This window comes from Saccostrea cucullata, unplaced genomic scaffold (genome assembly GCF_032062105.1).
Source record: "Saccostrea cucullata isolate Sc308-1 unplaced genomic scaffold, CSIRO_AGI_Scuc_v1 ctg1511, whole genome shotgun sequence".
In the NCBI taxonomy this organism is placed as follows: domain Eukaryota; kingdom Metazoa; phylum Mollusca; class Bivalvia; order Ostreida; family Ostreidae; genus Saccostrea; species Saccostrea cuccullata.
In genome coordinates this window covers 51,608-66,183 of record NW_026920412.1, presented here as the reverse complement: position 1 = coordinate 66,183, position 14,576 = coordinate 51,608, and the positions used below count along the sequence as shown (strand labels likewise).

Below are 14,576 nucleotides of genomic sequence, written 5' to 3'. Positions count from 1 at the left end.
ATTATATTTATACCGAAGAGATCATTTGATTAAATTACAACGCACAATTCACACTAAACTGAAAAACATTCCTCATATTTACATTTTACATGTTTCAAACAACTAAAATATGCAAAATATTTGAATTTTTCGCTGCCCTATATCCTTGCATTTTTACTAACGTCGCTGCAGCCTCATTGTGACGTCACGTTTCTCCGTGTATATTTCTACGCGTGAGTACACACGAGAATGGTTTTCAAATCAATTTCACGGTTGGCTTAATAGAAAAAGACAGCGAATGTAAATATATTAAAATGACAGACAACATAACAATGCACAAACATATTTTTGTTGATGTTTACACGTTTCTATTCATTTTCTGGAGTTAAATTACAGCTCTAAATACCAATATTATGAACACCTGTGTTCTAAAATTGACTTCATCTCACCAACTATGACGTCATAATGCAGCACTGATTTAGTCAACGTAGAATATTTTGTGTGCTTCCTTATTACTTCCCTGTACGCCCCCTTGTAAAATATTGATCACCTCTTATGGTTCAACCCTGTTTTGGAGGTCATGATTTGGATAAAGTGTTATAAAACCTTAATTTCACCTAGAAATAAACATTTTTCTGACTCAGTGGTTTTTGAAGATAACATTATTTTATATTTTCTGTCATTCTTATCTTTTCTTAAAGAGGGCTTGAGCCTTCCTTTGAGCTTCCTTTTTTTCCTTTAACGGAGAACATTTCCGGCAGTTTTGTTTAAATTGGTACAACAGTTTTTGAGAAGATGATGTGTATTTTCGCATTTACCTATATAATGATCTGTCCTTTGATGTGAAAACTGCAATTCTACAATGTATTACAACGGCATGCATTGTTTTAACATTTGAACATTTTCTGCTTCTTCTCTGAAACCATTTAATATATTTCATAGCAAAAGGCTAAAGCCATTAGATTTAAGGCAATCTTTGAAGAAATCTTCTATACTCATGGACATCAAGCAGTCAACCTGCTGCAAAAATTGTAATAGGCATAGCCCTTTTCTTTGAATTTTGAATTCGATTGCTGCAGATTCAGTAGTTCTGGTTTTAGGCCGGGCTTTGTTTAATATAACGTGAAAATGGATAATTAATTTCTTTGATGATCCTTTCCTCTGTTCCTTTCTATTAAATAAACAAAATGAATGCATTGCTATTATGAGTAAGGGTGCCTCTTTCAAACTGGTTATTCCGTGGCCTCTGGATTAAAGATTCTGATGTTAAGGCGTGAATCTAATAATTACATAGAAAAATGTGTTAATTCTCTGCCCGTTTTCTCCTAGATGAAAGGCCGATGAACAAAGAGTAAAGATACGATTAGTAATGATGCCTAATCCAAAATTGTGAATTTTATAGCCCCTAGGCCAGGGTTTTAGTGTAAGGGTGGGTCTTTAAGTCTCTAATGATTACAATATAAAAATGTATAAATTCTTTTTAAAAATCCCTCTATATTAAGCAATACTAGTAACCTTTGTGCATGGAAGGTTGTCTCTTACAAAAATATGAAATATGTGGACCAAGGGAGTTGCTTTAGTACATTTGGACTCTTTTGTTTAAATTGCAATAATGCATTAATGCATTAAATATTTTTCCTCTGCTGCTTGGTACTAAATAAACAATCTAGTTGTGTAGTTATATTTAGCAAGAGAAGCTCTCCCAAAAATTGAAATGTGTAGCTTCAGGGTCAAGGGCTCCTATGGGGTGGAGCTCTACTGATAGTAATTGTATTCTTTCTATACATCTTTTTTTTCCTATCATGGGTATTTACCAAACAATCTGAATGTATATTTATGATGAGTAAGGGGTCCTTTTCCAAAAACGGTGAATTTCATGACCCATTGGTTAGGAGCTCTGGTGTAAGGGCGCGGTACGCTGATTAGATAGTAGAGATGCATTTTTTTAAATATCTTCTCCGATCCTTTGTATCTCTCGAACTGAATGTATATTTATGATGGGTTAGAGATTTTCATAAAAAAATAGTGACCTTTATTAATGCCCCCTGGGTCAGGGGATATTGTATAGTCGCAGATCTAAAGATTATATTGTAAAAATGCAATAATACCTTGAAAACCTTACCATTTTCTCATGGGTAATAAGCCGATGAACTAAGAGTATAATTATGATGAGTACGGATGTATTTTCTAAAACTGTGAATTTCATGGCCCCAGCGTAAGGGTTCTTGTGTTTGTGTGGGAATCTGATGATTACAAAGTGAAAATTCATGAACTATTATTGTCAAGTTTTCGATTAATTATTGTTTTGGAGAAATATTATTTTTCATATTCAGCTTGGGGTTTTGAGTCTAGTTGCCATGGCCTGTATAATGTTTTATTTGTCAAGCCACGAAAAAGATTATATATGGTTACGAGTAAAGCTTAAATTTTGATTTCTTGAATTTTACCTTTGATCTTTGCCATGAAATTCTTCTCTTTGCATTAACCTTGCTTAGATTAATTAGCAGGTAAATGATATATTGTCGAGAGATATATTAGCCCTTTAAAAGTACAGCTTACTCCACTTATATTGAACTCGCTTATTTTGAATTTCCGGTTATTTTGAAATAGTAATAAATCCCTCGTTTTTGCCTCTCATATTCTTTCCATTAAAATAACGGTTATATTGAAATCGGGTATATTGAAATTTGGCTTATATTGAAGCCACTGATCGGTCCCCACAGGTGATAATGAGTTGTTTTTATAACGGTTATATTGAAGTACCCTGGCGGCTGTGATTACGGTTGGTGACAGTAATTACACGTATGCCTGACTGACCAGTTGATATAAAAAGGAGTGAATAATAAGTTTTCACCTTATGTGTTTTTATACTGCATGCTCTCACAAAAAAAATCTTCACTGTTAAATTCTTTGCGTCCTCGTATATAATACGGACATATCGAGACTAAACAGCTAAACCTAATATAGTAACCCCCACTAATCTAAGAAAAAACATAACTTTGTAATTAAATACGTACTGTTAATGTCTATTGATGTGCCTAAATTCGAAATAACTCAGGTATTAACCCGAGTACACTAACAAGGAAATACAAGCAGCGTTCAGCAGTACTCAACCTTTTAAGTCCGGTGAATTTTCTCCAAAACATAAATAAATAATATCGAGACATAATAATTGAGGGTTATAGTCTGTCTTTTCAATGAAATAGAAATAAAAAAATTAAACCTTCAAGGATTCAAATCTTCATATTCTATGTAATCTGTTCACTATTATAGATAAACGATGACAAATTACTTTGTTCGGATTTGTTCTTCTTTATTTAAGATCGGTATTGAACTTGAAAAAAGACGGCTTCACGATTTCCCTTATATTGAATTACGGATATATTGAAATAATTTGCATCATCCTCTGAATTTCAATATATCCGTATAAGTCCTTTAAAAGTACAACTGTATATACAGGTAGTTTGAGACTATATTTTCCATGAAGCTTATATTTGAACCCATTTTAATCCGTCTTTATTTTTCATATTTGTAGAATGATGAATTTTGTTCTAAATGGACTTGAATTTTTTTGTCATCACAACAGCATTAATGCAAGTTCAACCGTTGGATTGTTCGTCAAACAAACGTTGTGTGTGTCATAACTTTAATGGAAAATTATGGGCAAATTGTGAACGCCTCCGTCTTGAGACAGCACCGTCGTTTAGCATTGACGTCATAGGAATAAATCTGGCGGACAACATTCTTTCCAGTTTTCCTACCAATCTTCCTCTACATATCCTACATCTAGATGTCTCGAAAAATCATCTGGCTAACATAACTGAGAATTCACTGGCAATATATAGTTATCTGAGAAATTTATGTATTTCGGAAAATTACCTTCAGATGAAAGAACTGGGTTCCTTTAAAAAATCTTCAAATTTGGTGCATCTTGATATTTCCGGTAATCAGGAACTGACTCTTGAGGTAATAGCCAACATATCGAGTAATTTAAGAAACTCTACTTTCATTCGAGTATTAAATTTTGAAAAACTGCTTACTTAAAGAATACACATTTAGAGGAACTTAACTTGGCTTCTAATCGCATCTACATTCTTGATTATGGTGTTGTCAGCGAGTTACCAAAGTCACTGAAATATCTGAATCTGGCTTACAACGTACTCAGTTTTGGATCATATATTCCAGATTTATCTTCTCTAATTAATATAATTACAATTGATGCAAGCTTTCTGTCCCCCTATCATCAAATAAAACCGAGGAATTACTTCTCACGCTGTACAGACACAAAGCCGATATATGGGACTTCATCAGAAAATGAAGATGGAGAAATAATAACAAACAAGCTGTAAAGTTCACCTTTCCTACCACAATTTGATGTAGTCATCTATCTTCCACCTAACCTAGAAACATTATATTTTCACGACAATTTGTATGAAATGACCCTGAGTGGTTTTCAACGCCATTCTGTCAAAAGCATATTTTTACGAAGCTTTATTTGCAAAACAACATAATCTATGAACTAAACGGTCCCTTTACAGGCATCGAAAATGTTGTTTATGTAGAACTTATCTAATAATTTTTGCAGCTACATTTCGCCGACGTTTTTCCAAAATTTTAAATATTTATCCTATCTTGATCGTTCCAATAATGCTTTAGATAAAACTCTGGAAAATGATTCTGAGGGAGAGATTTTTCAGAATCTGCTCATGTTGAAAACTTTAAACCTCTAACGAAACAGAATCGCCCGACTCCCCAAGAAAATATTTCTGAATCTGGAAAATGTAGAAATTCTTAACCTCAGTGTCAATTCTTTGAGTACGTTTATAGTACCAATCAGTCATATGGATCACCTGTCTTACCTCGACCTCTCTTATAACCAGATATCGTCCTTGAATAGAGAAACTAGGAAAATGTTGCATGTAATTTCACAAAAGAACCTTCCTTCTATATATTTAATGGGAAACAAATTAAGATGCGACTGTGAGGTCTTGGATTTTGTGAAATGGATTTTAAATAACAACAATATTTTTTTCCCTCGTTTTGATGAATATGTGTTTGATTGTTTTTAAATTCCTCGCAAATTCAATTATCAGATATTAAAAATATAATCCAGCAGTTGAAAAAACAGTGTTCCACGTATATTCTTCTAATTGTCATTATGGCGTCATTAACAATCGTTGTCTTGACAATCGCCATCAGCCGTATTGTTTACAGATATAGATGGAAACTAAGATTTATGTATTATATAGCAAGAGAAAATTATAAAATCAATGTTCATAGGCCAGATGCTTTATCTAATGACCCATACCATTTTGATGCATTTGTATCTTATGCCGATGAAGACAGAACATTCGTCATCAGTCTTGTTAAGCACTTGGAAAAGGAATTCAATCTTAGGCTGTGTATACATCATCGAGATTTCATCCCGGGGACAGGAATAGCAGAAAATATTACCAATGCCATTCATAATAGCAGGAAGACCTTTTGTATTATAACTTCACATTTCTTAGATTCGTACTGGCCCAAACAAAAACTTTTCTTAACAAATCATGCCAAAATCACATACAAATCATATCAAACTCACGAATTCATGGTTTTGAACTATGATTTAGACATGATCCATTAAATGGATCATACTGAAATCATAGATGACAAATAAGGAAGTATGATCCTGATGTGGTTTGTTTCTGGGGTATGAGTCTGCTGTGATTTTCTTGCGATTCTGGCATGTGCCTTTAACTTAGAAAACAAAGGAACATGAGTTTGAAATGATTCGTTAACTTTAACTGCTAAAAGTTTGTGATTTTGATATGGTTTCTTAACTTTGTCTTTAAACTCCATACGGGTTACACATGATCTGTTAACTTCTCTTTTGAGAATCATGAGTTTTATATGATCTGTTAACTTTGTCAGAATTGGTTGTATGATCCTGATATGGTTTGTTAACTTTGTCATCTGTGATAGGCGAAAATGCAAGCTTTAAATTCACTCTAGCTTGGAGAATCAAACAACATGCATACATCAATAATAGCCATATTTAAAATTTAAAGAGAACAGGAAAATTACGTTTTAATAATTTAAATGCACACAGCGTATACTGGTAGTTACAAAGACAATCATTTTTTTTAAGTTGAATGAAATGGCAAATAAATAAATTAATACAATAATTCATAAATAAATTAGCACACAAGTATACTGTTTAAATAACACAGCTAGGATTTTATTAAAATCTTTCTCTCCATATAATATTTGCGATCCACTCCCAATCTAACTTTGAGGCATCAGATTAGGATTGGCTCACTGGTCAGTTTCAGAGTCATAGTTACCTTGTTATGCAATTCTCCTGCCGGGCAGCACGCTGTAGTATACTGGTTTACAGCTTATCTAGGTCAGAATTTGAATTCTGATAACCAAGATGTGCGCGTTTTGTTGCCGATTTAAAAGAAAAGACTTTGCATCATATAAGCAATAAACACAAGTGCTGGACTATAAACTCTACTCGGTGAGTATAATTAATAATTTTATTATTGATTTTTTTAAAAAAATTCTAGCTTCTACCAGCTATAGTGCATGATTTAATTTTTCATTGTATATGCATGTGTATAGAAGAGACTTTATAACAAAGCTTTACATAGATTTGAATTGAAAACTTAATCATTTAAGCATCAAATTGACCTCCTTGATTCAAATATTTGTTGTACATGTACATTTGTAATGTAAATCATTATATAAAATGTTTATTTATAAAGATTTAATTCTTTTGCAGCTACTGTCAGTTCCATCTTCATGATTAACATCTGAGTTGCATTCAAATTACCACATTCGAAAGACCCACCTTTGGTGAAGACAGAATTTGTGTACGTAAAAAATATTACATTTTAACAATATTGTTCTTTTAGTGATTAATCTAATTCTTTTCATAAATGAACATGATGAAATAGGGAAAGTACTTGAATTTTTCATATTTTCATGATCTAAAGATAATGATAATTATGTTGATCTATAAATAAATACCATTTTCTTTACGTTTCTTTTCAAGGTGTTACACAAATAGAGAGCTTATATCAGAGGATAGACTACCTAACTGGGAGCCTTTTCAGTGTTTGTGATTCTGAATAATAGATCCACCATTCTGCTGATTCTATAGTGAACAAATGTTGTAATATGCTTTTGCAGAATCGTAAATAAGCAGTGATTTCAATGAGTGCTGGATTATTCTTTAAGAAGAATGGATTTCTGTGATTCTGTTCTTATAAAATTCAGTGAATAGTTTGGATAATGTTTTATATTTAAATTGTCATCTGATTATAAGGAAGATTATTTGTTGGGATTATATATTTATGACGTCATGGTTCATGACATGTGTATAATTTTTCTATTTATTTTTTGTAACTACAATTAAATATCAAATATTAAAGGGATTTTATTGCAAATATCAAAGTGTTTAGTAAAATTGTATCAGAAGTAGAATTTTCCTGAGTTGTTAACTTTAACATGTTTAACAGATCATACCAGGATCATGATTTTGAAACGAGTTGTTAGCTACAACAGATCATACCAGGATCATGGTTTTAATACGAGTTGTTTACTAAGATAGATCATTCCGGGATCATGGTTTTAATACGAGTTGTTAGCTACAATAGATCATTCCGGGATCATGGTTTTAATACGAGTTGTTAGCTACAACAGATCATACCAGGATCATGGTTTTCTTACTAGTTGTTTAGTTTAACAGATCATCTCAGAACCATGATCCATTAGCTCATTTGCATGTGAAATTTTCCTATACCAAAATCATATCAAAACCATGGTTTACACATGAGTCGTTAGCATGATCCCATAGGCTGTTTTTTTTCTGTTTGGGGGTGTATGTTTGAACTCAACATGGCACGTATGGACGCCATTTATTCCAGAAATGGAGAAAATGTTTTGTTTTTGGTTGCGTTAGAGGAAGATACAATGAAAAAACTGTCATTTTCATTCATGGATTTGATTGAATCAAAATCGTACATAGAATTCCCAGAGGGTGGGGACGACGAGGAAGTAACAGCCTTTAGATCCAAACTGGCAGATACACTCAGACAATCGGTTTAGATCTTTATAAGCATGCAGACTCAAGTTTTAGGTATATACTATTGTAAGTTATTGGATCTAGTAACTTCTTATGAAAGAAATAATTTTATGACATTAACATTGTAGTGTTCGATCGTTTTACTTACTTTATTATGCATACGAATTAAAAAGAATAAACCTTCTTTGTAGAAATGATATCTTAGCGATATTTTATTTGTATTACATAAAATGCAAGTAAAGTATTTCTAAGGGATACAAGAAAAACACTTACGAGTGTTGTCCAAAAAGTTCGTGGACAATGACGTTTTTGTGAAAATAAATGGTTCTTTATAAATCTTTTGTATATCAAAATATTTGTTATGAAAAAACAAATCAGAATGACTTAATTTTTATTGATGGAAAGTAATATTTTTGTAAAAATCAGGGTCTTTAAAGGTCGCGGATAGTGCGCACGGACCAAGGTTAAAATGACATAAACTCTGGTATAAAATGTTCGGATTAAAATAATTATTTTCGATATAAGACAAGTCAAAAATTAATAAAAATTTTATGTAACACAAATAAAGAGGCTATAATCATTTTATGATATCATATCTTAAGTATCGCTTACTATATAGACAGTACAAATACTAAACAAAAACCCTAACAAATATGTGTCAAAACTCGACAAAAAAACGACATCGGCAGTCCGCACGGGTCAGCGTCCGATCAAAAAAATTAGTTTTTATACGGTTGAAACAACGAAAGAGACAAAATATTTGTTAAAACAACTCAAAATTATTGAAATATATTTAGTGTTTAAATTTCAGATCGGTATATACGATTTTTCAACAGTGTGTACAAATTCGAAGACACTACAAGAATTTAAAACCACATGTAATTTACTGAAAATGGAGATTTCTATTCATGACGTTGTTATAAATCTAGCGCAGCGTCGGACTGGGCTGTGCAGTTTGTGTATACAAACTGTTTATTTAGATGACGTTCGTAAATTCTGCATTGTTTTGAATTTTAAAAATTAGAGAAATTATAATCTATACTTAAAGATTATTGCTAGCACTTGGAAGTGCGTTGCCCCTTAAAAAAGAAATGAAGTATGTGTCCATGAACATGTGTTGAGTCAAAACCCAAATGTTTGACGTTAATGAAGTTAGCTTAACGTCAGACTGGTCCGTGCGCACAATCTGCGATCTTTAAAGACCCCGATTTTTACAAAAATATAATGTTTCCTACATAAAAATTAAAACTTTCTGACTTGGTTTTTCACAAGAAATATTCTGATATACAATAGATGCATATAGAACCATTTATTTTGACAAAAATGTCATTGTCTACGAACTTTTAAGACAACCCTCGTATTCATCGATTTTTTGACGTTCTCTTGTTTGTCAGATGACAATTTTGGAAGCCTATATATAAATATATGTATATATATATATATATATATATATATATATATATATATATATATATATATATATATATACAAAATGTGACGAAAGCGGTCCAATATATCTTAGACATGTCCATATGTATACAAAAAGATTTTAAAGATATATCAAATTAAAATTGATGTCTTGGGTGACAATAATCTTTGCTATTGCCGTTGAAGCCAGTAAAAATATAATATTTCTCGATTATAGTTTTACAATTCATTACTCCAATTATCTAATAAAACTGATTTCTCCCCTGGTCTACAATAACAATATCTAAGTCAATTTCTACATTTAGATCTCTATTGCACGAATGTTCCATATATCGGATATGAAGTTACAATTGCAATCTAAGATACATGTATGGAACACGTACAAGAACTGTCAGTTATCAGTGCTTGATTATTGACATCAGTAGCGATATCAGATGGTAACAATAGTGTGTTCTTTGCCTGATTTGAACCGTAAATGCCAGGATGAATCGACTGCGATGACGACTTTGCATCCAAAGGCAGCCACACAAATATTACCGTTGCTTTTATTAGATTAAGCATACCCTCCCCATATTTTTTTATACCAAATAAAGGTTGTCCATGAAAGTTATATTTGATTTCCCGAATCTGTTTTGACCCCGTGTATTTCACCACTCTACTCTGTACGCAATCGTGTGTGTGCATGCTCACTAGCAGATCTCCATTTACAGTATAATGTAGACCAGGTGCCAGACAGTCGGTTAATTCTAAAAGTATCTCAACTTTGTTTTTCCTGTAAACGTACACTTGTCTGTTGAACCTACGGATTATAAACTGGTTCCTGGTGTGAGTTTACCGTTATTGCTGAGACTACGTAAGAAATCTTTACTGTTTGTAACAAAGACTCATTTTGTCTGTAAGTCTCAGTGTTTAATCTCGACCACAGATCCAGATCAAGTTTTCCATACCAATTTCCTTCCATAACTCCTCCAAGTAAATGCTTCCTCTGTACGGACTCTGAATTGTGGACATTTCATTTACGTCGGGCATTAATTTTAGGACACCATCAGCACTAATTGACACGTGGTTTCTAGAAGTTTCCTCGTAAGTCTTGTATGCAGAATATACATCACGATCTTCTTTTCTTTTCTTTCTTGGAGAGCGCTCATCAACTTCGAACAAATCTGCATTATCATCCGTGTGCATTAGTGCGATACATTGCAAATTTCACATACGCACAAGTGAGTTAAGGCTACGCATGGAGGTCTCTATGCTAAAAATTCAAGTAAAATTTATAATGGCTATATCTATGATATTTAATACCGGTAATTTAATTTTGTGACACCGGTAAGTTTTATATAATGTCATAGTAAAGACTTCCTGCCTACTAATTTTAGCCTTATTTACTGTGCTGCTAACCAAGGCAACAATGATAGTTAAAACTACTTGAAAAAATAGGTAAACCTTATATGCATAAATAATCCAACCTTTCAAACTATCATTGATGACCATGGAATACCAAAAACTCCATACAGTGGTTCCTTATATTTCCATTTAAATGTGAAATAACGTTAAAAACTTAGATTTAAAAATATTACTTTAACAGTTAGAGTTAGGGATTTAATAATTCACCTGTTTATTATTATGTCAAGACCATCACTTTGGTATAAAGGATTTTACCTATTGAATTTGTCCTTAAACTTACAGTTTGACCAACTTTTCAACAACAGTACCCTTGACCATACCTTTTTAGCTAGAGTTCGGACTTTCATTTTTTTTTCTTCTCCAGAGACTACTTATATCTTTCCTTTTTGTCTTTGACCTTGGCGTCTTAAACTTTTAAAAGACTTGAACTTCAGGAATAACTTTCAAATGGTCTCTGTTTGGGCTTTCATATTTCCATGAGTATTTTCATTGAAATCTTTTTTGGGGGGTATCAACATTTTTTATCCCTGGTCTTTACTTAGAGCTTGATTTGCACTGGAGGAACAATAACTTCGCCATTAGCTGTTAAACGGGGACTGAAGTCAACCAATTACTTAATAGGACTTTATTGTAAGCACCCTTACTGCTTACCCTTTTCAGCAATAGGAAGCACTTACAAATACACACAAATTCCAATGAAGTGTCCTAAAGCATAATTTCCATAGGTTTGCAATTTTATTTTGGACCATCAGAATATTGAGGGTTCAAATGAAAGGGTTTTTTAATTTTTTTTTTATTTTTTTTTTATAAAATGGCAATTGAAATGTTTTAAAAAATTCTCTAAATCAAAAGTCAAAAATTTCCTACTTATAAAATAAATATAGGTTTAAACAGTAATAATGGGGGTCTATGAGGTACCACTTAATTGCCCATATACATTATAAAATTCTATCTAAAAATACCATAATATAGTCTGGACAATTCATTGTGATGATTGATCTTATAGAGTCAACTCTTTATTATGTATTATCGAGATTTAGATTTTAAAGATCTGCAAAGAATTACGTGACGCATTTAACAAATTTCAACCTCATATTTTTGTACAAACAAGAAACAAACGGTTGCGTAGGGTTATTACAGAAAAAAATAAATTACCGGTACCCGGTAATTTGATGTTTACGTCGTCAAATGAAAAATCATATTTCAAAACATATTTCAATTACAACGTTGAATCACAACTACTCACCACCAGTAAAACCTTGCCTGTATTGACACTTTACATATTTAAACATTCACGTTCCCTCTAACTGACTCAGAATAATTTTGATTATATCATACATGCTTTGTAACTGATAGTTTTCATTTTGAAAAAAATGACACAAACGCGATATTCCTGTATTGAGCTTTCCTCACCGAGATATTTGATTATTTTTTTTATTTTCCCCTGACATCTTATCCGCAATAACCAGGTTTCTATGAAAATCAATACTAATAGAATCATTCATTACTACGAGTGTGGGATGGTGAAATTCTATCGAGGGGACAAGATTCACGGTCTAAGATGAGGCTTTGCCGATTCCTAAACCGTGAATCTTGGTCCCGAGGTGGAATTTCACCATCCCACATGAGTGTGTAATAAATGATTTGTACTGCCTTCCACATGTTCCATGTCACATTTATTCAATGAAATTATAAAGACACGGATTACAAAAGGTATCCACTTTATTGTCGCAATAACAGTACACGTAGGGGCGCGTTGTAGCAACCTCTAATGATAAAATGCCGCTTAATGATACAAATAGCATTAAGCGTTGCAATTGCAACGCTTAATGCCATAAATTATTGCATTAATAGCTGACATTATCAATCGCTAATGCTAAATCGCCGCTTAATGACAGAATTATATCATTAAGCGTCACAAATGCAGTGCAACACCGACGCTTAATGAAACAAGCAAATATCGACATATTCGACGCTTAATGATACAAACTAGTGTATCATTAAGCGTTGCAGTTGCAACCCTTAATGATATAAAATTTTGAAATCGCTTGTAATATCTAAGAGAAACACACATCCACCTCTCCTAAACAATGAAATTTCACTTGTTAAAATATTTATATATGCCCTTGTGCTATATTAATGGTAATTATAGAAGTTTTACTGTGTTTTCTATCTAGTCAATGCAAGGAAACATCTTTAAGCCCGGGATGTTTAAGAGACAGACAGTCAGATAGCTGGAAGAAAGAGATACATGTACAAACAAAGGGATAAATAAAGTGATATTCAAATCAATTTAAAAGAACCATTTTTACTGAAAATACAGAAGCAAACAAGCCATCAAATTCCTTTTAATTCGATACAATGATTTTAATACTCAACCCTTAAATATATAGAATATATTTGAATATTCCAAACTTTGTATTTAAGATTTGATACAGCTTAACACATGTCACTGTTAACGTTTCAGATAAACATGTACGTATCGAGAAATAAATTTATTTTCACTATAATAGTATTTTTAATCTGCTTCGTTTCTTCAAATTTCGAAAAGGAGAGACATCAATATTGACAATTTATGTTCAAGTATATAAAACACAAAGAATACAAATGAATGCAATATATTGAATAATATATCATTTTGAGAAAAAGGTTAATTTATCCTTTATTTGTACTCAGTTTCACTTGAATACATTACTGTGGCATGATTATTTTAGAATCAATTTCGAAAACTAGTAAATATATATAATTACCACATTATAAAGATCATGTCGAAGAAGTTCAAATACTTCATTTTGTAATATATTTACCGGTCTGTCTGTAAACAATTTTTCAAAATGCTACCCCTCCTGCAGTTTTGGTCTGATTTCAATATAAATTTGCACACAAATAGACTACACTAAGATTCTTAATTTCTGTATCGATTTTCGATTTCTGTGAACGGTGTTGCCTTGGTTGCTAAAAATAGATATAATATAATAAAATGCTACTTATCCAACAAGTTTTGTCTGATTTCAAAATAACTAAGCTCACATGTAGACTAAACTTTAAGATATCGGTTTTTTTATTTCGATGAACGGTGTTGCCGTGGTAACTAAAATAGAAATGTCTTGAAATACTTTCAAAATGCTTATCCTCCTACAGTTTTAGTCAAATTGTAATATAATTTGGCATGCAAGTAGACTATGCTGGCATACACTATTATCAGTTTCGTGTTTTTGATTTTGTTGATTGATGTTGCCATGGTAACTAAAATTGAAAATTCTGTAAAATTTTATTGAAAGCTATTGCTACAGTTGTAGTTTTATTGCAATCTTGCCATAAAAATAGACTCAATCAAGGACCGTCATTCTTTTTATTGCTTTTGTTAAGTTTTAAGCCCCAACTGCTACATTTTTTCTTCCTTTATTATAAGTAAGTACAAACGAGCAGAGCTACAGTCTCGACAGAGATATATTTGTTACTTTCGATAGATAAAACTAAATTTACATCTGACTAATATTGAAATGAAAAAGATTTAAATGAACAGTTTTTTTCGGTTCAAGAGAGACCCTAGTACTCATTCCTTTTACCTTATTCTTTAAGAGAAATGGTCCGGTTCCTAAAAAAATGTTGGAATCCTATTCTGAACCTTAACCTTGAAATATAATGAAATATCAAGAATTGGAATTAAAAACTAACTACATCAAACTTTCGT

General features: G+C 32.1%; 1 protein-coding gene across 1 annotated transcript; it reads left to right on the top strand.

The window, feature by feature from the left end:
- Positions 1–5,101: 5,101 nt before the first annotated feature.
- Positions 5,102–8,073, top strand: LOC134248771 (toll-like receptor 4). The gene is made up of 2 exons (XM_062731162.1): positions 5,102–5,498; positions 7,844–8,073. The coding sequence occupies exons 1-2, from the start codon at positions 5,138–5,140 to the stop codon at positions 8,071–8,073; spliced, it is 591 nt and encodes a 196-aa protein (XP_062587146.1). The 5' UTR covers positions 5,102–5,137.
- Positions 8,074–14,576: the final 6,503 nt, after the last annotated feature.